The sequence below is a fragment of the Pithys albifrons genome, chromosome 7 (assembly GCF_047495875.1).
Source record: "Pithys albifrons albifrons isolate INPA30051 chromosome 7, PitAlb_v1, whole genome shotgun sequence".
Taxonomy (NCBI): domain Eukaryota; kingdom Metazoa; phylum Chordata; class Aves; order Passeriformes; family Thamnophilidae; genus Pithys; species Pithys albifrons.
The window spans coordinates 50530950-50558548 of record NC_092464.1 but is presented as its reverse complement, the minus strand read 5'-3'; the positions used below and the strand labels follow the sequence as shown (position 1 = coordinate 50558548).

The 27599-nt window shown below is 40.2% G+C and overlaps 1 protein-coding gene across 1 annotated transcript in view; it reads left to right on the top strand.

Moving 5' to 3' along the window:
• Nucleotides 1–27599, top strand: part of ITGA9 (integrin subunit alpha 9) — a 203748-nt gene that overhangs the window by 131135 nt on the left and 45014 nt on the right. Inside the window, exons 18-22 of the mRNA XM_071561537.1 lie at nt 904–1054; nt 18533–18619; nt 19971–20050; nt 23211–23300; nt 25973–26081. Of these exons, the coding sequence (XP_071417638.1) occupies nt 904–1054; nt 18533–18619; nt 19971–20050; nt 23211–23300; nt 25973–26081 (517 nt within the window). The remainder of the gene's footprint in view (nt 1–903; nt 1055–18532; nt 18620–19970; nt 20051–23210; nt 23301–25972; nt 26082–27599) is intronic.

Below are 27599 nucleotides of genomic sequence, written 5' to 3'. Positions count from 1 at the left end.
AAATTTGATATTTGGCTGATTTTGCTAATTTTTACATAAATACCTGATATATTTCATATTTTTACTGGACTCTTACTTCCAAGACCTGCAGATGTGTGCCTTGATAGCGTATTTTCTTGTATCTTTAGCCTTTATTCCTACTTGTTAGCTCATCTATTTAGCCTAGAAGGATTAAATATCAAATAATAAATGTGTCATGAGTATTTATATTTGCCTCTATGTGTGCATGTCTGTGTGTGTTTGTAATCTGTGATGCCATATTGCAATAGTGTATTGATTCATGATTATATAGTCGTTGCTTTAATTGAACCATCCCCTTGGTATTCCCCTTGTATAAGGTGACTCCACCATGTAGGCCCAGCATAAACATCTGAAGAAGGATTAGTCACGTTCAGTGAACATTTGTTAAAATTTCCATACATTCTTTTCATTTGCACCAGTTTCTGGATTTTATTTGAACCTCTTTTCCATTTTTTTCTATCCACAGTATAATTCAAAGAAGATTTTTCAGAGTTGCTAGAATGTTAGAATAAGTATGAATTATTGAGAGTCAAACTGATAGATCGTGTGTATTTGAATGCCGGCATAATATCTTGCTCATTATGTATTCTCTGTCCAATTACTTGACAGTTTTCAACTAATGTATTATCACTAAAAATGGGTTGTTTGAAATAGTTCCATGTGAGGATCACATCCCAAAAGGAGTGTCAGAACCACGAGCTCCAATGTTCATTCCTAGTATGGCCCCCTACCCCATGAATTGGCTGTATAGCACATTTCTAAACTACTGACAGCTTAGCTTTTTAACAGTTGAGTTGTGATGCTTCTGTAGCAGAAAGCAAGCAGGACCAGAGTGTGAAAGTTGACCAGATTTAAACTAGTGTTAACTGTTTCTGCCTACAGTGTTGATGACAGAACTGCCTACTTGGCTCTGGGAGCGGTGAGGAACATCTCGCTTAACATTTTCATCTCTAACATTGGGGATGATGCCTACGACACCAATGTTTTCTTCAATTTTTCTCAGGAGCTCTTCTTCATCAAAATGTGGCAAAAGGTAAGAAAGGCCAATCTCACTGTGTACAATTCTTTTAACTTTAAGCAGATTTAATTACAAGATGTAGGTGCAGAGAGTGGCCTGGTCCACAGTGCTGAGATATTTGGAGGTTGGTTTCAGTTATGCAGGACTTGAATTTCTTTCAGGCTATTTACTGAGATTTGGTTTGATGTGTGTAAATTACACCCTTTGTATTTCTGCAGAAGACACATTCTTGTTATTTGTGATGCATTAATGAAACAAATACAGTTTGTTTGAGGTATTAAGAGAGAGAGAGAGTGGTTTGGAAACTGGTCGGGTACCAGATGACACTGAAATACAAAGAGTACCTCTAGTCTGAGTGATGCCACATTGCACTCAGCAGTCCTGGTCACCTCCTGCCCTGACTCACTCCTTGTTGAAACCACAATGCAAGGCTGTTCTTCGCTGGGGTCCTCGTGCACATTGGGTTGGTGCCAGGGCACACAACTAGTTCAGGAGGTCGGGAGTGCTTTTACTTTCACCCACATGGAGTCAGGTGAATATTGTGAGTTTTAATCCCTTTTCATTTAGATTGAAATACTTGAATGTTTTTATTAGCAGGATTTCATTTAGAGATAAAGGTGTTGTAATACCAGCATTGAATCATTCTTTTTGCAAACTGCTGGCCATGAAAGCTGTCTGAGTGTGAATAATGTGAAAATAATTGTGCGAAATGAAAGCTGTACAATCATGAAGACATTCTCTCTTCCTGCTTTTCACAGTCATTTGTCTCTTCACTGAAGCTTTGCTTAGGTGTGCAAGCCGTAGTAAGAGCAATATTAAAAACAGTCATAAAACTGTTACAAACAACAGGGTTAATGTGGTCTATGAAATCTTGCCATTATTTGTCATGTTTTATTATAAATATGGATTATTATAAACCTCTTAAATTAAGTCATTGTATGATAAAACAGCATGTTATTTCTTAGACATGTTTATTCTGTTAATGTTCAGTTTTGACTACACAGTTGCAAGCATCAGAGAATTTTCTTTTTGTTATGAGCTTCATTTTCAGACATTATGTGCTGCAAGTGTGCAATTTATCAGGAGGAAAAAGTCAGAGGATAAAGCAGAAATGCCTTATGCCAATGCAAAACTTCTCCTTAATGGAAGTTTTATGTTAAGACTTTCAGGGTCTGGTCCAGCTCCTGATGAAATCAGCGTGAGAGTTTCCATTCCTTTACACTGGAAAAGAAACAAAACTTCATCCATGTTCTTTTAAAGGATTGTTGTAGTAATTTTTTTTTCTTCTGTGCTTACATTTTAAATATTTCACACACACTAATTAACTAAAACACCAATTGTCTTTGGCTAGCACTGTGAGGGAAGAAGCTGAAGTTGATGTGCTGCTTCCCTTGGTATTTTACCTTGAGCCTGCATATCTATCAGACTTGAAACATCTGTGCTGAGTGCTGCATAGAAGGAGCAGTTTCTGGAAGCAGCTGATGATGTAGGATTATCTCACTACTCAGTACATGTTCTTCTAATTGAAGCTACTGTTTCTTTAAAAAAATACAGCATACATCAAAGAAAGACACAGGCTTCCTTCTTTTTCAGGTCTTGCAAACAGCATCAGAGTATAGTCTGCTATTATTCCTAAAGTTCCTATGTTCTTATGAATAATTTCATAGGGTTGGGCCTTTTAATGAATAGCACCAAAGTGAAAGAGGATGATATTTTCCATACTTTGTATCTCTGCAAGGTGACTAAGAATGATGATCATGTGGTAGGCTTTTGTAACCTGTCTCTGGAGTCCTTTCAAGGTGCTGGTGTCCCCAGGGTGTTTTCCCTGTGACCCCACTGGCATCATTTCTACTCGATGCAGTGTGGGGTTTTTTTCTTTCTATGGATTGTTTTCAATGAAACCCAAGAATGCAAAAGTTTAATGCTGGTTTTGCTCAATAGAGTTACTTAGACAAAATGCAACATGTCATGTTTGAAAAGAAATGGGGTGGTCTAGTTGAGGGATGATGATGGTAGTGTTCTGTGAGCACTTTGCTCACCATTGTTAGCTGCTGCTCAGCACAGAGGGGTATTTTCAGTAGTTGCAGAAATAGCACTGTGAGCTCACTGGCAGTGGCAGTAGATGTACAGGCCAGAACTGTATCTGTATTACATTAGCTCAGCTATGGCATGACATTTTCTAGCATATATACCATAGCAGTGTTAAAATCAAGAGTGATAATATATATCATTAATCTCTTGCTGTTCTGCAAGGGCTGACAGGAATCTACCAGCTAACCCTATATCTGCCCTGGTTACAGAGAGAATAAATCAGGACATCCCATTGCTGACCATCATTTTTAGCTGTGGATTGTTCCTGGATTTCAGACAGGCTCCTGGTATCCAAAGCCAGCTGCTGCTTCTCACAGCAGCTTTTGCAAGCAACAGCTGAGTGAAGTTAGTAGTTCGGGCCAGGGCAGGTTGAACAGTGAGGTTAGAGTTTCCTGAGGCACAGCAATTATCCATGGGGCCTTTGTGAGCATTCACCTGAGACACTGATGTGGAGTATGAGCATTGCTGGTAGCTGGAGTCATGTTGCTCATGGATTCTGTGCTTTTTCTTCTGAGGAGTAAGGCGATACTCTCTCTGCGTTAGTGGGGAGGTCATGCAATTGGGGTATGATACAGCTCTTGCTTCCAGAGCTCTTTCTGGCATCTCTGGGATCGCCCAGAAGAGCTGCAGATGCAGGCATGGTTTAACTTTTCCAAATTGGAATTCTCTTGCAATGGTTTCCCATACTGATCATTCTTTCTCAGGGTCTTAAGGCTATCAGGAATAGGATAGGGCACAAAGCCTTTTAGGCCACTGGAAGCTCTGTATACAGTGAACTCAATACGCTTGATATTTGATGTGCTTATTTAAAAATTATGTCATCCCTATTGAAAGATCCCCAGTGACTTTCCTGTGTCCCAGTGTCTCTCTCCATTATCATGTTTTGCTCTTAAACTCAGTGAACAGAGACTTGTCAGTGTTTGAAGTGAGAAATCTATAGGACAGGGTTTGTCTCTTGTGTTCTTAGGATGAGGCTTAAAATTGTCCAAACTTTGACATCTTCTGCAAAAGGCTTAAGTACAAGTTGATTTGCATGATTTTCACTGGGTTTTGTTACAGCAAGAAATGGGAGTTTCTTTTTGTTGTAACTTGAAGCTTAAAGTTTATTGAGTTTCTGGTATGAAATGTCAATTCTCTTCTCAGAATTTTCTTTTGGTCACTTTTAAAACAGGCAGCTCAAGATGCTATCAGAAGAAAAATGACACCCCGAGTGGAAAATCCAATAGAATTGTAAACAAATATATATATATCTATAGTATATATAAACATATATATTTTATCTATAATATGCGTGTGGAGATATATATATGTATTTGCATTGCTTAATCCTGTGGGATGTTACAGTCATGGTGCTCTGTGGGTGGAAGCAGTGCCAATTGCTCTCTTTCACCTGGTTGTTTACGTTTCTCCTTTGAACCTGATAGGATAAAACCCCTCTTTAATTAATCTTGTTAAGCACAGAACATGATCCTGTAGGCATACTTCAGGTGTAGTCTCTCTGAAGTCAACAACAGTTTTGCTGTAGACAGGCTTAAAAAAATACAGCTGTACAGCTAAAAACATGAGTAAAGATGTGAAGAGTTTTCAGCTAAAAATCCAAGGAGAGGCCACTGCTTCTTAAGAAATCATGAGCTTTCCTTTCCTTTGGTTTGACATGAGTCTGTGTTCCTGTTGGCAGACACAGACGGATTAAAGCCTGTCTGGAGAAGGCTCCAAAGCTGGTTGTGGTTTGGGGTTTTCTTGTGAGGGAGCCTCCTGTGGCGTTTCATTCAAAACAGAGGTGTTGGATGGAGGAGGGAGGAAGAGTGAGAAGCATTTCAGCTGCCCTCAGTGCAGCTCTGGAGGTGAGCAGGGGACCTCCCCTCTGCTGTGGACCCCCCACCCAGGCAGGCTGGCTGCAGGGGATGTGCGTTCCCAGCCAGCAGCGCTTTCACAGCCTGCGTTTGGGAGGAGGCCAGAAAACTTGCATTTGACTTTTGGCCATAACAATCTGCAGACACAGTGATTTCCACTTAGCAAGGGAAAGGGAGGAGTGCACTAAAATGCTGCTCTATAAAGTAGTGTGGCACCTCTTTAAAGCCTTACAAGTGAACTGCTAAGCTTTCCTTTTTAAAAAAGGAGATATATATATATATATATATATATATATACACACATATATATATATATATTAAATTAGCCGGTTTCAAAATCCCAGTGCAGCAGATAATGGATTATACCTGTACATAAGTCTTTTCCAGGAAGATGTCCCTAATGCACACTGTGTTTGAGTTCCTGAAAGAGAAAGACCAAAACTCCAAACTTGTGTGTGTTTGCAAAAGGCATTTCCTGGGGTTTCAGGCAGGGGATTGTATATTGAACTAAGGTTTGTTAATTCTAGGAAAATGCCCAGTGCCAAGCTTATCATTATTGTTATTGTCTAATGTTATTCTTTACACTTGAAAATTACTACCAGTGAAGGAAAGCAGCCCAGTGGAAAAGGACCTTGGGGTGCTGATGGACAGTATCTGAACACAAGGCAGCATGTGCCCAGGTGGGCAAGAAGGCCAGTGGCATTCTGGCCTGCATCAGGAATAGTGTGGCCACAGGACCAGAGAAATGACTGTCCCCTGTACTTGGCACTGGTGAGGCCACAATTCAAATACTATCTCTATTTCTGGCCAGTAGAAGACATTGAGGTGCTGGAGTGAGTCCAGAGAAGGGCAATGAGGCTGGTGAAGGGTCTGGAGGGTAAGACTTGTGGAGGAGCAGCTGGCGGAGCTGGGGGTGTTTAGCCTGAAGAGGAGAAGGCTCAGAAGTGATGCTGTTGCTCTCTACAACTACCTGGAAGTATTTGGGTGGGGATCAACCTCTTTTCCCAGGGAACTACCAACAGGATGACAAGAAATGGCCTCAAGCTTCACGAGTGGAGTTTCAGGTGGACATCAGGAAGAATCCCTTCACAGAAGGGGTTGTAAAACATTGTAATGGGCTGCCCAGGGTGCGAGTCACCATCCCTGGAGATGTTCAAGAATTATCAGATGTGGCACTTAGTGCCATGGTCTAGTTGACAAGGTGGTGATCAGTCAGAGGTTGGACTGGATGGATATCAGGTCTTTTCTAGTCTATATGATTCTGTGAGTCCATGAGTTTTCATTAAATGTTTCATCTGACTGGAAAAATGTTGTGTGATTCCTAAGACTGATAGTTGTGCACTGGGTTACCTTTTGCAGGTTTCTAAGATGAGACTTGTAGTCAAGGGACGCAAAGAGAAAACAAGTGTACGTCCTGTGCAGCCACTGCTAAGCATTTCTTTGCAAGGGGTGATCTGTGCTGAACTTTCGGTCACAGCTGGCTCACAGTCCAGTGGTCCATCTTCATATGGGCCTCTGCCTGCCTGGCAGAATTGTTGGAACAGACTAATAAAGGAACAAATTCTAGAATAAGGTGCAACTACCTGGGGTAGATAGAGTTTGGATTAGATTAGTCGAAGTTTCCAGCATTTTACTGGGCTGCATTGCTATCTGAGAGACTGTTCCTGATGCTGAGGCATTTACAGCCAGCACTAGGATCTTGCTGTGGAGAAGCATCCAGACCAAATGGAGTGGAGGCTGCTGAGTCTGTTTTCCATTTGCTTTATGTGTGGTGGGAGTTCCTCCAGCCAGCTTGCTTCCTAGTTATTTTGTTCCTGTTTATGTGTCCTGTTGTTGAATGCAAAAGGCTGTTGCCCACCTCATGCCAGAAAATGCCATCTCATGCCTTCAGAAGGGAGAGCTCCATATGTCTAGGAATAAATGAAAAGCATTACTTCAAATGATGACAACAAAATATTTTTTTTCCAAGGTGGCTACCTAGAACAGTAGTTTGGGAAGGTGTGTAGTAAATCAGCTGAGTGGATTAGCAGGGGCAGTGAAATTTTCTGCTATCCTGCTGTGTGTTGTAGGAAGCAAACAAAAGAGAGGGATGCTTCACACCATGTCTGGTTTGTGCAACTCATGACACTGGTCCTGAAAAATAAGAATATGAAATTATTTGTGTGATTAGCATTCACGTTAAAAGCGATGCCATCTTTTCCAATATAGAGATGGAAAACTCCTGCAGAAGTAGATGGTGTCTATAAAAATACCTGCTATAAAGAGACTATATTTGGATTATTTGCGCTCCTTTTGGGTCTAGGAAATAGTTCATTTTGCTTGCCTGAAAATACACAGTTACATCTTTATTTTTTGTGTGTGTGTATGTAAGAAAGTGGATAAACTTGTTCAAAAAATTGTGCAATATGAATAGGCTGAATGAATAAACACTTCTGATAACACTGGGTCAGCTCAGGGATCCTTTATGTCCCTAATCCTTCTTCAACTAAGGTAGAGCATAATGTTTCAAATGCAAAAACTTTCAGTGGAATTGAAAATCAGAACTTGAGAAAATTGAATTATTGGTGTTTCTAGTGTATTGGCTTTGATTCAAGACTTTTAAGTTTTAGCTTTATTATTAAAATTTGCCCCTTTTTGTTTGTTTGGTTTTTGTTATTTGGTTTTTTTTTTGGTGAGGCAGCAGCAATAAAGCTATTCATATGCATTTATAAGGCAAGGAGTATAGCAACAGAAGTAACATATATTTTGGAAATATCTACGAGGTTGGATGTCTCCAAAGGCACCTGGCATACTGTGATAGCTTACCAGCTTTGATACAATCATGGAAGTTTTAAGCAAGGAATTATTTGTCTTTCTATTCCAAGCAATAATTACATTTCTCCACTGTAGAAAGTACTTAGAACCATAGATTCATTAGGGTTGGAGAAGACTTCAAGATCATTGACTCCAATCTTTGACTGAACACCACCATGTCAACTAAACCATAGCACTAATTGCCACATCCAGTAATATCTTGAAGACTTCCAGGCATAGTGCCTCCACCACTTCCCTGGGCAGCCCAATCCAATGCTTATCCACTCTTTAGAGAAGAGATTCTTCCTGATGTCCTACCTGAACTTCACTCCCTTGGCCCAGTTTGGGGCTGTTTCTTCTTGTCCTGTTGGTATTTGCCTTGGAGAAGAGTCCTACTTTCAGGTCTCCCCTGAGCCTCTCTTTCTCCAGACTAAACAACCCCAGTGCTCTCAACTGCTCCTCGTAGTCTTTAGACTTCACCACATTTGTTGCCCTTCCCTGGACATGCTCCACAACCTCAAAGGCACTTTTGTCTTATAGGAGTTATGAGCCTGATTCTTTAGTGAGATTTGTAAAGGACAGGTGAAAACTGAATAGTTGGAATGACTTTTATTTGGTTTTATAAAACATTGATTCATACAGGCTTAGAAAGCTAGTAATTTCTTGGTGATAACAGACATTAATTACATTAAGCTATTCAGTCACTAACATGAGTTTGCAAAACTTTCCTGTATTCCAAGCTTGATTCTTCACTACTTTACAATTTTTATTTTTTTTTAATTGTGGAGTCTCAGTAAGTGCCCCATCTTGCCAGCAGGCAGCACTTTCATTCTAGCTTTTCTTGGTTTTCTAAAAAAGAGAAGTGATACAGCGACCAAAAAAGGCCACCTTCAAGATAAAAATGATGATAATACAGTCTTATGTTGTCTTGTTGGAAGTACCTTGTCATTGCTTAGCATCCTTTAAAGAAGGAAGGATGAAAGAGAAAGTCAATTTGCAAGAGGGAGAAACCAGAGAGAGATTCAAGTGCAAGTGACCACAACCAGCTCAGGGTGGGTTTTGCCTAAATACTGCGAGGGACAGAGGATTTAATCTGAATTCTTCCCATGAGAAGAATGCTCATCCTTTTTTTTTTTGGTAGAAAATCAATGAGCTGACTTTGGAGCTGGTACTGACCTTCTTTTAACATTTCCTGCATTGTTCTCCTATGGAAGCAGACAATTCCCATCCCAAAGCCACTCCCAGCCCAAGACAAGTGTTAAAAGCAAGGACTGCTGACAGAAAGTGATTGAGGAAAGCTCTCAGCCCCTTGTGAGCTCCTCCAAAGCCTCAGATAGGAAAATACCCAGAAAATGGCATGACAAGTGGCTTCCAGCTTCCTTGGGAAGCTTCCAGTGATTGCAGTCAAGGTAGGTGCTGATCTCCTTGCAGCCTTTGAGCTCAGATGATTCCTCCCCTATGGGATCTAGGAAGCATCAGAGGCTCATAGGGGTGGGAGGGAAAAGACAGAGTGAGCTTTCTGACCCTGGGAAGACATTTGGTTTGGGTTATGTTCAGAGGTTAGAGAGGCCTCCAGAGCCTGAGTTTCTCCTGACAGGAGCAGCAGCCCCCTGTGCGTGGAAAAGAGCCATGAGTGTCAAGCCTGAGCTAATGAATCTTCCTGGGATGTGGAGGTATCTGCAGAGCCCCAGTGTGAGTTCCCAGATTGATGGTCTCAGCTGTGATGTCACTTCTCAGATGGTAATTGCTGCTGTGGGGATGGGCTGGCCTTTAAGCTCCTGCTCTTCTGGCAGACTGTGTGTAGCTGTACATTAGCACATATGGAAAAGGGTCATGGAGTCAGGCCTGGCCAAACAGCATAGTTGAAATATGGCCAGCCTCACAATGAGCGAGGGTCAGCTGACCTAACAGCTCAGTGGGGACAGTGTATCTTGGTGACCTTCCCATGATTATTTCCCGTATGTTGAAAAAAATAATTTCAGCAGTTCTCAGCAAGCAGGGAAAAAAAAACCCAAACATTCAGCTGGTGTAGTACAGTGAAAGTTGATGAAGTCTAATTAGTCTGTTAAAATAAGAGTTAGTGTGGCAGCAAAGAAGGTGAAAGTTCTCAGAGTGGCACCAGATCTCCCTTTTTCCTCATAGTTTCACCCCCTTCCCTGCAGGTCCCTTAAAAAGGTGGGAGAAGCAAAAACACAATTGATTTTTTGACTGATTCCAAAACTTGTTTTGGGGCATAATCCCTTGAGCTGAGTTAATAATTTCTGCTGCCTCTTCAGCTTCTGAGGTGCTGTGCTTTAGAAATCTATTGCACTAGTTTTTCACCAGTTAAGATAAATGTTTATCAGAGAGAGAGAGAGAGAGAGCATGTTGGAAATATCCAGTAAATAGAAAAGTTTTTGTCTTTCCCTTTTTGCTCAAAGATTTGCTGTGTTGACAGAGATCAGTGAGCTCATGATCTGTAAATATATTCCATCCAGTAAGGAGAGGGAAGAGGCAAGAGGCTTTAATTAATTATATAGAAACAGTTGTTTTCACAAAAGAAGGGGCAAATCCAAGATGCTTGAAGGTTTGTTGGGTTTGGGGGTGGTGGGTACCTACAGCATTTACTAATGAGATCATGGAATAGGAGAGGAAATTCCTTCCTAATGCCAAAGAAAACTTTTTTTCATCTCTAGTTCTTTTTATTAAACAACTGTTGAGGTTCCCCAATGTCCTTTCAAGTTTATTTTCTGATAATGAATCAAAGGATTGATTCATTAGCAGAATGCAGAATGCCCCACTGCCCCACGTCTTCATATGCACATTTGGGGTGTGCATGTCAGCGTACTCAGGTGTGTGGTTTTGCTTCCTTGTTAAGCACTGGGATGACAAGGGTCTTCACTGGTGAAACAGCAATTTGCAGAATTTATGATGTGTGACATTCATATTTGCTGATTTGGTTTGTTAGGGGATTATCTATGTGTTGGAAAGTAAAGGAAAACGTTCAGTCCCTGTGGCACTTTTAAAACAGACCTGTGCGATGCACACATAAAATCTTTTTATTTCATTGGACTTATTTGTGTTATTCATATTGTTACTTGCATTTCACCTGTTTGGAAATTATTGCCAACAAAAGAAATGTGTGAAGGTAAAGATCCAGAAATGTTACATTAAAGGAGTAAAGCCATTTTAATTTCTTTCAATCATGAACATCTTTTTCTTCCTTATGAGTGATTCCATCACATGCTTTGCTTTGCCTAGTGGAGAATTGTACACAGAAGAGTTTCTGAACACAAGGTGTTTTGATTGAAGTTGCCAAGTAAACTATGTTTCCAAAATATGGAATAAAACTCATGGGATTTTCCCTCTGATAGCAGAAACTCCTTGAAATGCACCAAAGAGAGTACTGCTGACAAAGAGACAAAGCAGACATTAGACTGCTAATTATCTGAAAAAAAGAGAGGCCCAAAAGGCTTTCAAGGATCTTAATCAGAACAACTTTTAAGAGGTATCTGAGGTAGATTGGACCCACCATTTCAGCCATTTCAGACGATTTTTACTTGGTCACTTTCCAGTCAATAATACCACTAATCCTCTTTGTGTTGTTGCAGTTTTAAAATATCCAACGAAGCACCATTTTGGAAGAAAGTGTGTCTGTGGAATTTTGAGTTAGAAAAACCAAGCTTTATGCACAAGAAGGGCCTCCCAGATTAAACTACTTTGAGCTGTACTTGCTTTCAGCCATAGGGAAACTCAGTCTGAGCCAGACTTTTTATTTGAAAAAAATCCCTAACATCCCTAGCATCCTTAATTACACTGCACATGTGACCCACATTCTTTGGTGACCTCAGTTGCTGTGGAAAGAAAGTGCATTAGTATGCACGGGAAGTGGCTGTTAAATTAATTGGCACATCTTCATATCCTCGAAGCCTCAATTAAGGCATATAGAGAATTGTGAGGCAGAGAGAGATAAGGGTAAGAGCAAAATAAAAATTCTGCTCTCCAAACCCTAGGGAAACCCACAAGTTGTTGATAGCACAACTGAAGGGCTTAGACCAAGATTATGAAGAGTGATTTGAAGAAGCCACTTCAAACATCATCAAAGAGGTGAGACTTTATTTTAGGTTCCTGACATGGGAGGTGTGTGTGTTACCCGGCTTTGCTGGCTATGTGTGTGGGAAGCAGATTACCAGTTGTGAGCAGATATGTGTTCAATGATATCTCCCAAAAGTAAGAAGCTCTTAAAATGCAGGTCCAATCTATATAATTGTCCTGTTGTGTGGAACAAAACATCCAGATGTTCATCTAAACTGTCGTATGGGAAAGTGTCCCTCCTCGTGAAAAGTTCAAGTTGGAATTACTGAGATATAAGTATGTGTTTTAAGTCAGGGTCCGTGATGATGATAAAAACCTGTACAAATTTAGCAATTTTTCCAGTACCCATTATAAACCTCTACCTTGGAGCAGGCCAGAGAATTTCCAAATAATTAATGGGGAGAGTTAGTTATAAAGTCTGTGACTGGAGAGGACATAGTACCTAACTCTTGAGACTTCGCGTAGCATGAAGTGGGCTGTGCAAGTACCTCTTTTCTGACATTTTCTTAGCATATTTGTTTTAGGACTTCTTGGATGAGGATACTGTTCATGATCCCCTGTGGTGTCAAGTGCAATGGTTCAGACATCGTAGAAGAGGAAAACTAATAACAACAAGGAAAGCAATAACAAGAGCATGTGCTTTTACAGGAAATGCAGGATTCCTTGGTATTCACTCTTGTCATTCTGCTTTTGTATCCTTTGGAAAACATGCAGCATCACAAAAAAAAAAATTCCTAACAAGTTAAATAAATTTTCAGCATCTTCAAAACAAGAGTGTTCTGCCAACATATTATCAAGGCTCCCAGGACAGTTCCAGAATATATGTGCTGGTAGCCAAGATTTGCAAGGGAGATTTTTTCAACCTCAAGAACAACAAAAAAACCCTTATAATTTGAGTATAGCCAAGGAAAGAGAAATATAAACTGCTGGCAAATGTATTTTCTAACAAGTTGAATTTTATTTCCCTTTCTAAAAAATATACAGATTATTTTAACAATTCCTTAATGACATTTAAGTGCTTTTCATAGGTGGTTTTAATCAAACATTCATTAAAAATAATGAGTAATCAGAGGAGTATTTAAAAGTATGAAGTGAACTCTGTCACAGATAATCAACAGTATTCAGAGCAGTATGGAAGGTACCCTAAGTTCAGAAATGAATCCAACTTTCTGTTGACTGTCTTGATATGATTTTATTTAAAAAACCAGCTGGAACCATATCTGGCACATCCTTTTGCAAGTTTATCATCATTCTGTTGCATTTCCTTGTTGATGTTTCAGATGCAGTATCTAGTCATAGTTTATGTGCTTAGAAAAGCAGATCACTAGTAGGTCATAAATGAGTGTTAGGGTAGTTGAATTCGCACCACCTCTGTGAGGGCAAAATAGCACAAGTGACCTGTACTTTTACATAGGTTTGCTTTTCCTAATAGTCATAATTTGGTAGAAGAATTTGTCATATAGATAAAAATCTGGTACTGGAGTACCAGTGTTGAAAGGGTGTTCCTGGGCTGGGCCAGATTACTTAATGAGATGCTTTAGCCAAGGAGCTTGCAACCAGTCATGGATGTGGATGAGGGGTTGGAGAAGGTTGAGGAACTGAAGTAATGACACTGGACTGAGACCAAGGCCAAAATCAGTTCAGAGGAGTTGTTCTGCCTTTGGGGAAGAAAGGAATGACCCTAAAGGTGGGAAAAATAAAACAAGAATATGATTATATGAACTACCATATCAGGCTCAGGAAGGTTGAAGGGTTTTGGTTGGATGTGAGTCAGAGAATGGTCAGGTTGTACTGGCTAATCAATAAGTCATCCCATACAAGCTACGCAAGACTGCGAAAAAAGCCGTATGTGGTCTGACTTGAAAAAGGTTAGTCAGGGTGAAGCTGAGGAAGTTTCGATATCTGTCTGTGGGCTGTGCCATTTCATGTATGGTCACCAGTTTGGGTCATCCACATTAAGGCAGAGGGAGCTCAATTAGGAGCAACAGGTTGCATTGGTACGTCAGCATGCACACATCTCTGAGTGGGAGTCTCTGACCTGTGCCTGTTTTAGACACACAATCTTTCTTCCACCAGCCATTCCCTTGCTGTTTTTTAAAGGCATTCTCTTTTCTTAGGTGTGATGATTAACCAAGGTCAAAGTAGACAATACTTAAGAGATCTTCTGAAAATGCTTGTTTCAGGAGGAGGGGGGACAAACGACAGCTGCCTTTGAAGAGGTTTTTATAAGGAGTCTTTTGCAGGATCATACTTAAAGTAATCTGATTTTGTGCTCCAGCTGCCTTTGTACCATGAGAACACTGGGCCATCAAATACTATTAAGGGAAGACAGGGTTTTTAAATGCCAAAATACATGCATTGAAAAACTCACTTGGTATGACCTGTTCTAGTGCTGACAAGATGTTTTCTTACTGATAGCATCTCTTATGTGGCCTGAAAAATGTGTGGTTATCTTGCAATTCAGTCACTATCTTTGTGATAGGAAATGAGCAAAATCTGAAGTAGTTCAGTGTTTTATATCCTTAGATAATCAGGTTGATGAAGCCAGCAAAAGGATACTGCCTGTGAATTATTCCAGAGCATGATAACTATGCCATAATCCAGCATCTCCTCTATGTTTTTGAAATGCCTTATTCATGTTGAAATGCTTTCTAGACTAAGCTGAATCCATTGTTTTAAGCATACAACTTGATCTAGCTTGTTTACCGGTCTTAAAAATATTATTCTGTGAGTGCCTTTCTTTCTTTTGATGAGCATCTGAGTTATTCGGGGCAGTGAGGACTTGACTGCTTGTAGTTTGTGGGTCAGGAACAAGAATGTGAGATAATGCTGTTCCTTGGCACATTCCATATTGTCAGCCTGTAGTCAGATGTACTCTGAGCTCCCGTCTTCAGCAGCTGCCCACTTCTGCAGACAGGTACTGGCTAAAGATGCCCATGGAGGAGACAGCTGGTGTCCCCCAGAGCAGACTGCACCAGCAGTGAGATGGGAAGAACTTGAGCTGAAATTGCTCCTCTCTCAAGTCTTAAATTTAGCAAATCGCAACATTCCAAGGTTGCTGCTTTGAGCCACTGTATTAGTATGATCACTACCAGCTTCCTGCACTACTTAGTTGGAACCACACATAATACTTAAACATCAAAACCTTTATGTTGAGAAGTAAGGCCATTTTGTTGCACCTCTGCTTGTTCCCACAGTCAAATACCCCAGGGGTTATATTTGACAGTATTACATTGCAGAATCTGAGTCAATGTTCCCCCACATGCCCCTTACAATGGAGTCAGAATTTGACTGTTTCACTGCTCATGTTATAATTATCAGGAACTTTTCTTTCTGTGGTAAAGGACTTTGAGAAATAGACTGTGAGCCAGCCTGAGCTTCATACTGCTGATAACCAGGTCAATATTTGTTAGGCAGTAATAATACAACTGTTTGACTAATTAGCTGGCTATTTATCTGATTGACTAAGAGTATGAAATGCTGTGAAATGCTTCAGAAAGAAAACAAAGTTTTCCAGATAAAGCTTCACGCTGTCTTTTTGGAAGAGAAACTTCAACCCCTTTGCCTGTGTTTTCTGTTTTAACTTGGAACTCCTGCAATAGGCTGAGTTGTCAACTGGGGGCTAGAGAAGCATTGCTCACTAGAAGCATTACCCAACATGAGTGAGAAGGGGCATCCCCAATTTCTGTAAGCCCTGAGTTGCACTGCTCTTCCCTATTTGTAAAATAAGACAGTACCAACCCTTCAGCCTGCTTGAACAGTGTGAAAATTGAGTTTATTTAGGGCTTACAGAGAGCTCATGTGTCAGAGAGCTGACCACCATAGGAAACCCCATGAAGAAACAGTTTTCTTTCCCTCCTAAACAGCACACGGAAAATAAAACCTGAAGCCAAACAGTGAGCGGTGACTGAACACCAAAATATTTACTCATTAGGTTAGCTTCTCCATCCTAATCATGGAACAAGGCAAGGAGTCCATGGAAAAAGTTTTCTGGGTAGCCTCTGTAATTTATAACTGTGTAGAAGGCTGAACCAGTGTGGTGCAGCCTTGTTTATTTCTGCTGTTTACTAGCAGTGAACAATTTTACCTTGCATCATAACTGGAATTGTAGAAATCTCAAGTTGGAAGGGACCTATAAGAATCATTAATTCCTGCTACTCACAGGACTTCCTAAAATTAAACCATATGTCCTGATACTCCTTGAGCTCTGACAGATTTGGTGTCCTGACTACTTTCCTGGAGAGCCTATTGCACTGAACAACCACCCTTTCATGGAAGAACCTTTTCCTGCTCTTCAGTATGCAGTATTAATATTGATCATTAAACTGGATGGTATGCTAATGACACCAGAAGGTTGTTCAAGTCAGTCTTACTGCATCCACTAAACTTGTCCAAGCAACAACAGCAAAAACAGCCAATGCAGTGTTATCTGTCATTTCTTTAACAGGCAATTATAAAACCATCTGCCTGCCAGCTGTCAGGGCTGCCAAGGCACCAGTGTGCAAAATGAAGGTGTGCTCTTCTTCTGTTATCAAGATGAGAGTTCTTTCTATTATCTTGTTCTTTGACATCTCTGAAGGGATATGGCCTTGAGGAGAGAAGGCAGTCTCTTGGGTCTGTCTAGTCACTGTCACCACCAGACAGCCATGTAATTAGAAACCCCTCTTGAAAGAACACGGGCTGAGATTTGATGAAAGACAGTTCATTGTTCGCCCCAGTTAGCAAAGGACATTTGAATAACCCAGAACCAGGAATATTCCCAGAGGAAACAGCTGTGAATTTTTTCATTCGGTTATGCAGCTGCTTCAGAATTTGTGTTCACTTGATAAACTGAGAACTTCACAGATTGCTGAGAGGAAAAGGTGTGTGAAGGGGGTGCTTTATCCATGAAGCACTTGCTTTTCTGTTTTGTGTTAAATGGAAGAGAAAATCTAATGCGTCATATGAAGATGGCAGCTCCGTACTACTGAAGCTTGATATTTGATTTGCTAAGCAGTGCCATCTTTTGTATTTCTGGAAATAGAAGTCCACTTAAGATTGCAAGGAAACAAATCCACAGAGAAGCTGAATGGGGAGTCCACTACTCCGGAATATTAGTAGTGCTGCAGTAAAATGATTCCATTAGGCATTGATTTTCTCCTTACATTATTTTTACTTCTCACTGAGTCAGGTAAGAAAGGTAGCATTTGGTCTATCATTTTCTAGAAGTTTGTGCCCTGATTTGAACCATGATTTTGAAGCTATAAGAGACCTTGTCTTTCAGGTTATCACAGAGCAGTTCGAAGGTCAAGAATCTGAATGATGTCAGATGCCTAATTAGTATAATAAAGATGTCTGTAGAGTGCTAATGTTGTGCTTGGATCAGAATATGAAAGGCAGAGAGGCTTTTCCTGCAGATGCTTATAACCCAAGTCCATGATTCAGGAAGCTACTTCCACATGTGCTTGTTCCAGCTGAGAATGGTGCCCCTGTAACTTTGAAGTGTGTATTTAAAGCAGAACTCGTATTTCAAGTGGTTTGGGAAATGTACATTTAGGAAACAGAGCCTGAGCTTTGCAAGTTACTGTAAATACTGAAAATAGGTCAAATACATCATAGGTCCTGTAGCTAAGAGATTCTCAGCTACATGTCTAGAATGAAGTTGATTTATAGATTCATATGTCTAAAATGTAGACATTTGTGTTATAGCTGCATACCAATACTCTAGTTCCAGTGATGATGAAGTCAACAGTAGGGCCTAGAGAGGTATCCAACTCAGTCTAAATTAAACACCTGCATTTGGTCTGCTGAAATGTTTTCTATGTCCTTTGGCTACAATGGAAGCACTGACACGTAGATCACATAGCAATCACTTGCTGTGTAGGCACCTAAAAGTATATGTCGGATTCTGGAGCTGAATCGTACTCCTAAAGTTTAGTGAGATTAACTTTCCCACAGTGCCAGAGCATTAAACAGTAATCTGGAGATGAGTATGTGGTGTCCTGGAGCCAGAAACTTATTTTGTGGGGCAATGAAACACACTTCAATCAGCAGAAGTGTTTCTTTTGTAGTGGAGTCACCAGTCAAGCAGGATAGGGCTACTCTAACCATTGGCATTTGAATTACTGACAATATTCATAGTCAATGTTTAGCATGAGGAGAGGATCATTCCTCTACTTTATCTAAGCCACCATTGTCTCACTGACAAGGTTGGTGTCTTTACCAACATGACTCTTCTTGTGGACCAGAGCAAGAGATCAGGGCAGTGAATGTCACCAGGACATTAACTTTGTCTGCTGCATCTGTGTGTGGCATGGTTTGGTCACTCTGTCCCAGCACAGTTCTCTCTTTATGGAACAGATACCTGGAAAAACATCCTTGGGAAACCTCTATTCCAGATTATTTGAAAGCTGTTTTTTAGTAAACAGAAGGAAGAACTGATGGTCTGAGTTTTCCAAGTATTTGGGCTTATCACCTGACTCTAATGTGTTTAGTCATGCAGTATTTCCTCATGACCCATCCCTCAGAGCAAGGCTCTGATGATTGTCTCCTTCCCAGTGCTGGTCTGACTGATGTGGAGTAAGGAAGTGCTATGGTGGGAAATGTTTACTTTTCTACAATACTTCATCACAATGCTATTTCTGAGTAATCCTCTTTTTCTCCCCAAATCTATCATCTCATGTTCTTTTTTATTTTCTTACAGGAGGAGCTGGGCATTGCTTGTGAGTTGCTAGAATCAGATTTCCTGAAGTGCAGTGTGGGATTTCCTTTCATGAGATCAAAATCTAAGGTAATGTTGTGATATTTGCATTTTGCAGAGTAGTAGTTCATTCACCTTGTCTGCAAGTAGTGGCTGGAAATAAATTGCTCTGTTAAATGTCTGTGACTGATAGTTTGTCTGGCTTTCTAACCCAGATATCCAAGCCTTTCACAGTTACAGAGGGTAGCTGTCCTCTTTCCCACCATACAGGGCCAATGAAAGTGCCCTCTGTACTGCAATAAAATGAAAAATGATGCAAGAGCCACAGCTGTGAAAAACTTGCCTATTTCCTCTGTAGAAAATCAGAAAAGGTCTCTCTGTCTTATTTATGCTGCCTTACTCTTTATTTTTGTTTTCTTTCGCATTAAAGTACAATTGAATTTATACAAATTACAATGAAAATGTATTAGTGGCTTTTTCATATTAGGATCTCCTGGTAGATTTTTTAAAGAGGATTTTGTTCAGTAATAGAAGATACAACCCTCTCGTAATGTTTAAAAGTCCAGCTGGGGTATTTTTGTCACTAAACTGAGCTGTATAAATGACCAACTCAGAAAGGTGATAAAATGAAGAATAACTTCATGATGACCTGAACAAAATGAATCTGAAAATTTTCAGCAAGTTTCGATTTCATGAGCTAATCCTTTCCATTTGAATTGGCATATCCTTTGACTCAACATGAAAGTTTTTGTTTTCTGTGTTTTATTGGCTGTTTCATGCTCTTTTGAAACATTAATAATTATTTTAAACTGAATGGAAAAAATAAATGAACTAGCCAAATATTATCTAGAATGTAAGAATGTAAGCCATTGAAATTCATGTGAATTTGGATACTGTTTCGCTTGGCCAAAACCCATTTTGGAGTTCTGCAGAGAATTTGTTACATGGAGAAGTTATTCATCAAAGTAAATTCTCCTTTGAAAATCAGCACAGTATTTCACCGATTGTGGTGGGTGTCCTGAATGCTGTTTTAACTTGTGCCACTTGCTCCAAGTCTCCGGGCCTGTGGTGTGATCTCTTTTCCTTTAAGGGGTGTCTTCACCAGCAAACATTTGGCTTGGTGCTGAGATAGTTTCAGGCAGTGATCCCCTTGTACTGCAAAACTCTTTCCCTGACAGGTGATCTCCTCAATAAATATCTTTGAATGGCAATTCCAGTGAAGGTATTTTCTCAGTGAAGGAAAACCCAAACTCCAGTATTTTATGAGAGACAAAATGGCTAAGTTTTAAAAGTTAATCTGCAGTAAAGGAAACTCTCTTATATATATCAAAATAATGCTACTTTTGTACAACTAGGCCAGTAAAATATATGTGAAGTTTCAGAATAAATAAATTTTAAAATAATATGCGATGTTTCTAAATGCTTCTTTTTCTTTGCACAGTATGAGTTCAGTGTGATCTTTGACACAAGCCACTTGTCTGGGCAGGAAGAAACACTGACCTTCCTTGTCACTGCCCAAAGGTATGGGGACCTTTATACATCTGGATGACTTGGATTTTCTTCGTTCCATGAAGAGTGTATTACATATGCTTGTCAGTTGTGTGATATTAGTTGTAGACATCTACATGTGTAGTAAATTAAGTTAAATTACTCAGGCTAAATGCATGTATTTTGGTAATGCAGAGGAACTATGTGTTGAAGCTTTCTGAAAAATGAGGTAGGGTCATACATAGATTTTCTTTGCCAGGCAGTTGCAATTCTGAAGGAGGAATCTGTGTTCTCTCAGTTGAAAGGCTCTTGTGTTTCAGTGGCCATCTCTTTGGCGTTTAAACGAAACAAGCATTCTTGGATGCAAACCAAAAAACATAAATAGTCTAATCAGATGGTCAGACATCTCACTGACAGGTTCCAAAGTTACATGTCTATTTTTCCCCCTCTGGATCTTCAGTGACCTGTGTCAGATTGCAGAAAACAGCTGAGTAGGCTCTTTCCCTAAGGGCACTTGAAACAGGCCTTGAAGGAGGGTGACACCAAGTATGCATCACAGGCATTTTGTCTCAGGAAGAGTAAAAAATGTGGCACATGCTCTGTGCCTCCTAAGATGATGTACCACAAAGAAGCAGACTCCATGGGTGATTCAGTCACAAGCACTGTCAAGACTGTATGAGAACTAATGCACAGCTGCATTAACATGGGCCATGAACTTCTGCTTTGATGTGGTGACTAGTTCCTGCTTCCACTTATTGTGTGAGTGAGCCAGCTTCATACCCTTCCAATGTTAAAATCAGAATCTCCAGCCTGAATTCTCCTCCCAGACTGGATGACACCTCTCCAAATGACTGGAGATGAGAGATGAGATGTAGCAGCTGCTGAATGACTCTCATGAGCCATAGTCCTCTCCTACAGTAACAGCTGTAGGTGGGAAGAAGATCCTGCAGCATGTGGGACTGGTGTGACACACTGAAAGTGAGGCCTTGCATCACCACGTCTTACGCGTTAGGGAAGTTTTATTCTCCCTGAGGAGTTCATCCTGTGTTTAGATGACCCTGTGATGCTTCTGAGTCAGATTTATCAGTATGTTTGTTCTAGGTGAATTCCAGGTGGTGCAAAGATGGGTTGGCAATGCTTTAAATTTGACTAGCCAGTGTTTTCCAGCTATTTTCCTGGCCTTTGATAGCAGAGGACTTCCCTCTGTAACCTCACTGCTCATATTCCAGTGCCCTACTAGTGAGAAGTGTTAGTCAGTGCCTTTAGAGGGAGCAAAGAAATAAACAGTAATCTTTACACATAGTGTGAATGCTCAGAGATGTTAAGAGAGAGTTTCTCATTCCAGGAACTTGAGTGGGAAAACATTTATATTTGGAAGGATTCAGCCGAACCTCCAAAGACACCAGTGCAGGTCTCAGTGCTGATTACCCTCATTTTCTCTGTGACTTTGGGCAACTTGCTCAATTCCCTTGCTGTCAAACAAGTGTAACAAAATCTTTCTACCACAAGAGTTGCAGGGAGCCCTGAGGTAAAGTCAGTGATGAGGACGTGGACAGAAAGTGCCTGTGCTGTGGCCAGACTGCAGTGAGGGAGGATGTTGTTTCCACACAAACTGGAGCTAGTCTGGCAGAAATGTCTGGGCGCAGAGAAGCTGACACACTGTCATGGGAAAGCAAGGATTGCCATTCAAGTGGCCGCTCAAGCCTGTCCCTCGAAGCTGCAAATTTGGCAGTAGCAAGAGACTGGTTCAGTAGTGGAACAGATAAACTGGAGAAAGAACTAAATGTTACATTACATTGCTTTTACAGTATTCATTTTAAAAAATAACCCAACACCCCCCCCCCCCCCAAAACAAACTCTCTTCTTTGCTTCCAAGTGTGAATGGTTTTTCTAGAACTAGATAACTGAGTTAGATTCTCCTTTCCTGGCAGCACCTTTACTCTGTTTAAAACAGATAAGAACATATCCATGAACTCTTTATAGAATTTTACTTGCCTATTCTGTTTGCCACCATGGTATATCTGTGTTTGTATTGGATGAGAAATGTCTCCTCTTTGAACTCTTCTGTGATCCTATTCAGAAGAAGAGCTTTTATTAAGTGGGATGTTTTCCAGGACTGAAAGTTTCTGGGGTTTTCTGTTTTATTAGTTTTTGTAGCAGTCACAGCCAGTGTGTGAGTTGCAGAAAGCTGAGCTGTATCTGTGCATGTATGTAGCCAGCAGGTTCTGTTTTTGTAATCTGAGCAACTCATAATCTACATGGTATCACTTGGGGTGTTAGTGCCCTCACAGTGATACTGTCCTCAAATAAATGTGATCATATCTTTTAGATATGATAAATGTGATCATATCTTTATAGATCATGTCATATCTGCCAGTTTGATTTGTGAGTAAATCCAATGAACTGCAAGACAAAAGTGATTCCAGAGTCACAGCTAAAGAAATGGGAAATGTATGTAACGTGTCTTTCAAGATCATTCTTCTGAGCTGACTCACCATCAGAATTAGAATAGTTGCAAGTTTGGGTGTCAGACATGCATTTCAGGAACCTTTCCCACACTTCATACATAAGTGTTCACACTGAAACAGACTCAAATGGGAGAGAATTGCTCACTTTTCTTGTTCTTTTGTCTCTTGACCAGCTGAGGCGGCAGCCTTTGAAAGTATAAGGTGGAAGTGCTTTCATTTTGGCAGCTAAGTACAGAAAGAGCAGGGTGGTACTGCTGAAAGGTTAGTTCAGTACAAGGACCTCACCCAAAAAGCTGCTTGCAGTGGCCCCAAATTGGTGCTGTAGTACAATGCAGATACTCTGAAAGCATTGTTTCATTTACTGAGTCAAGACCCTCTGATGTGCCATCAGACTGGGAGAAAATGAAGTTTAAATGTCCTTGTTTCTTTGCACTGTGTATGATGGCTGCCTTAGTTTCCCCCAGACATTTGAATTCACACCTGCTTATGACATATCTTATGTTGTTGTGGGCCTGATCATGTCACAGCCACAGAAGAGTGTCCACAGAACACGTGTTTTATGTGTGTTGGATGAAAAAATGTAAATCTCAATTGAGACTTCTTAAGGAGCTGACATTCAAATAGAGTGTCTCAGAGTACAAGGCAGAAAGACGGTAGCTGTGGAACTGTGATATATTGCAAAGGCTGTCAGTTTGCAGAATGTTTATTTTTCCTCTCTGACACAGTGGAAACCTCGAACGAACTGAATCTCTGCACGATAACACTTTAACCCTGTCAGTGCCTCTGATGCATGAAGTGGCCACGTCCATCAGTGGGTAAGTATCAGTCAACAAACAAAACCATCCCCCCAGTAATAATAATAACAACAACAATACAATCTGAGTGTCTTCCAGTGAAAAAAGGAATTCTTCTTGTATTTTACATGTAGCCAGACTGTTGCTTTTCCTTGTTTCTCAGATTCTGGACATACAGACAACCTCATTCAGTATCTGTAAATTTAATTCCTTCCAACACCATATCTCTTTCTCACTCATTTCTAATTAGCACTAGTCACCATCACATTTATAGTAGGTATTTCAGTGACATAGTTGAATTCAAGTGATTTTATATATCTGATGGACCTTAAAATAAAACAAAAAAAGAACAAGTAAACCACATCTTGTTCCTTAGGGCATGTTTTTAAGGAAATGCTTGAGTCAACAAGTCAAAGGTTAGGGTTGAATGTTCTGGGATTTTAAGGAGCTTGTGGTGAAAGCAGTTTGCCTTTCTGTTTAATTTCACAAGCAGAATTTGCTTCTGCTTGTGTTCTTTTTCTCATTCTCTCCACTCCCTTGTCTGTTGGTGAGGCATCTGACTATGAACTGGTGAGCATCACTCACCCTTTGATTGAAATACATGTATAACATGTAGCTGTTGTGTCCTCTCCTCAAGGCTGCACATGTGCAAGTCCCTGCCTTTGTATGTGGGACTCTTCCCTTCCACTTGGCATCACAAACTTAAGTCTAGAATTAAAGATTTGTGGTCAGTCTCAACAGACAGACCATCCTCTGGCATAAACAGTACTTGAGCTGGCACTGGGGGTGAATTAGCATTCACATAGACTGAGAAAGCTGATATTAATTCCTAAATATACTGGGGAAGCAAAACCTCATCAGCAGTGTCTCCAGGAGATCAGTGTCTGTTTCAGCCACCATCTGTAGGAACTCCCAGGCAATAGGTATTGTCTGAGTGACCAGTGCTGATTGCCATCAGTGAAAATCAAACGTTCCTTTGACCACTATGCTACATGTGTAGGAAAAACGTTAACCTGCACAGACATGTGATTTCACTGAAAAGGTGGGTGAACTCAGATTCATGACCTAGACTGGGTTTTGCCTCATAAAGTTGATTTCTGTCTCATTGCATGGAAATAAAATACTTTTCAAAATGGGTGAAAGGTAAGCTTGAACCTGCTCAGACAAATGAAGAGCATTGTCAGACCTCACAAGATGACTATGAAGGACAAAAATCTCCTCTATACTGACACTACAGTCTCAGCAGCATGTTCTGAAAGTTTTTGAATGCTTTCATTGTTACAGGTTCTTTAGAAATCTGTCCCTTGCTTCTTAATGCTTTGATAGAGACAGATTTTGTTAAGATTTACAGATATGAATGCTTTCATCTGTGTTGTTAGATCTCTGTTACCTACAGAATACTGCATGCCAACAAATAATAAAAATTGGACTCTCTTCTTTCTCTTTAGAACATACTTTTTTAAAGCACAAGGTCTTGGAATTTATAAGCCCCACCCAAATGATTATGTGGTTTATTTTTTTCTTTCTCACAGACAAGGTTTAGTTAACTCAAGTTCACATCAAAGTCCAACTGCCAGAGAAAAGTTGGGTTTATTGGAGGGCATAACATTGCCAGGCATGGTAATATTAGTAATACTCATTTTTGAAGCTTATTTTATTAGCTTAATTATCCTACATTTGAATCTTGGGGAAGAAACTTCATTCCTGGTCATAAATAGCCCAGAAGGGCTTGTACACTTTTGGGAGAAGCCTTCTAGCACAACACTGTAATTGGGAGGAGTAAATCTATCTCTCAGTTTCCCCTAGCAGTCCCTTGCATAGGAGGCAGAGAGAAAGAAAGGAAATGTACCTAAACAGGCTTACAATCCTGTCTCAAAAAGCTCTGACTCCAAAAGACAACCTGGGAAGGAAGCAGTTTTAGGCAGTGATGAGGACCAAGGTTTGTTTGAAATTACTCCAAGACCCTTTCCAGACAGTGGAACAGTCTGAGATGAGAAGGATGCACAAAGGATGCTTAAAGCATTCCTAGTCCTCTTCTGCATGATTTCCAGGTACTGTCTTGGGTTTCCAAGTAATTTCTGATAAAATGTTACTGCATTTTACTGTGTAATCAGATGATAAGTCTGGTTAAGGAAACTTGGTCTGTTCCACTGTAGTTGAAAGCAGGTTATATCCCCCACTACTCTCTCTTTTAACCATCTGTTAATCATAAAGGTAGTATCACTTAGATAATTAATGAAGTGTTTATTCCTACATGCTATGTAAATGTTAAATAAAATTGAAATGTTACTTCAGTGAATATGTAAGTGAAAGTATTCCTATTAGTTACTGTTTCTTCAGATTAAATTCATAGTGCAATCATTTCCTGTGTTACACAAGTTATGGGACTTGCACAAATCATCTATGGCAGGGGGCCCTGGAGGAGAGGTTTTGTGATAGGAAAGGAGAAAAAGAGTGAAGTAATGGGAAAGAGTCTGCTTCACTGGTGGAATGTTAACCCAGGTTGGTTGAGATGCTGCTTGTGTAGTTTAGTACTGCAAAGAGGAAATCAAATCACAAACAATAGAATAATGTAAAATGGTCCCGTAGAATTTCACATTACTATAAAGAAAGGAGTGCAATTCAGCTAGACACAAATATATTTCATTTTGGTGTCCAACTCAGCCTACTATATCTGTGTCTTGGTATTACAGAGAAGTCTTCCCTACTTCATTTTTCTACGGTGATTCTGTGGATGCGTCCAACCTTGTTCAGTTGGAAAACCAGGAGTGCCTTTTCCAGTCTCTCAACTTCACACTGCAGGTAAAACTCATACTTATTTTGTCTGCTTTTCTGCTTGACAGCACATTCTGGTTTTGTGTCGTCTTTATTCTGAGAGTGGTATGAACTTTTGACCATGATTTTGAATCATGGTCATAGGCAGAATGGAAGCTTCAGACAATGTTTATCAAGAAGACTCTTCTGTTGAGTCCTGAGTTTCCAAAAGGACTCCCTTACTTTCTAAACTCCTTCTCAAAGAGGAGTCTAGGTGCAGCTGGATCAAATCACAGCCCCAGACTTAGTCAACAGTTATGTCTAAAGGTTTTATAGGTGTAATTGAGCCTTTATATGACAGTGTCCCACAGGGTTAAGGATGACTAAACTAATATATTTATATGAATAACATAGATTATTTATTTAAACTTATGATGATAATGATTTGAGTAATATACTTTAGCCAGGATTATTTACCACACGATATAGTTTTGCTAATAATATTGTGCACTATTTATTAAGTCAATAATTTCAAAGCTAGCTTAATAATTGTTAAGTGGAGATTGATGTTACTCACTCATTCCAACAACCATGGCCAAACCTCTTGTACTTACTCTCAAGGAATAACCTTGAGGTACATCCGCACTCAAGGGAGGAATCTACACACACACTCCTTGAAGAGGTATGTTATAAGTTCCTGCTGCTAAAAAGCAGGACTGGGCTTCTAAGGTATGAAGTGATTGAATGTCAGTCATATGTTTCTAGGCTAGTTGTGTCAGCTGTGCAGCCTTTAGCTCAGCAGCTTTAGACAAGTTACCAGTGCTATCACAGTGCTGTCAGGAACTTTGCCTGTCAAATGCTCACTGATGCCAGTGTCTGTCAGAAAACACTGTTTGAATGTTTAGCTTTGGGATTGTTGACTCTGGCTGGTCTCAGCATTCTTCAACCCCAAAAGCAGCATGATCCTCCTTCTCCATCCACCACTGGTAACTTGTGCAAATAAGATGAAGTTCAAGCTGTTTTACCCCACCAAGACAGAGCATCCTGCTACAATCCTATACAATGTATTCTTGATTGGATACCATATACACAATGTGCAGGGATGACATATGTCCTTTATCTGAATATATTATAACAAGAATTGCAAACGGGGCATCTCACTTCCATAACAATGAAGCTGCTACCATTTGTTTCTCTCTTACCTTTCATCACATGCTGAGTAAAGAGCTCTAGTTACTCAAGTGTCACATCTTGGATGAAGTCATAGGTTAAAAGTGGTGAAGTAATTCTTTTAATGGCATTGTCATTGAGCAGAGTAGTGGGTGGCCTTTATCCATGAGAACAAACACATGCCTGTGCAAGGGATTCAGTCTTACTAAATGCCCCAGTATGAAAATGTTTATAGCACTACTGATAAGATTACAGTACAGGCAAGTGATGATGACATTAAAGAGACAGGTGTGAGAAGTTTTCATCAAACATCTCACAGCATCTCAGCATTAGTCAATTATTACCTATATATTCCAGTTCATATGCCATTTAGATGGGTTCCTCAAATGGCCAAAT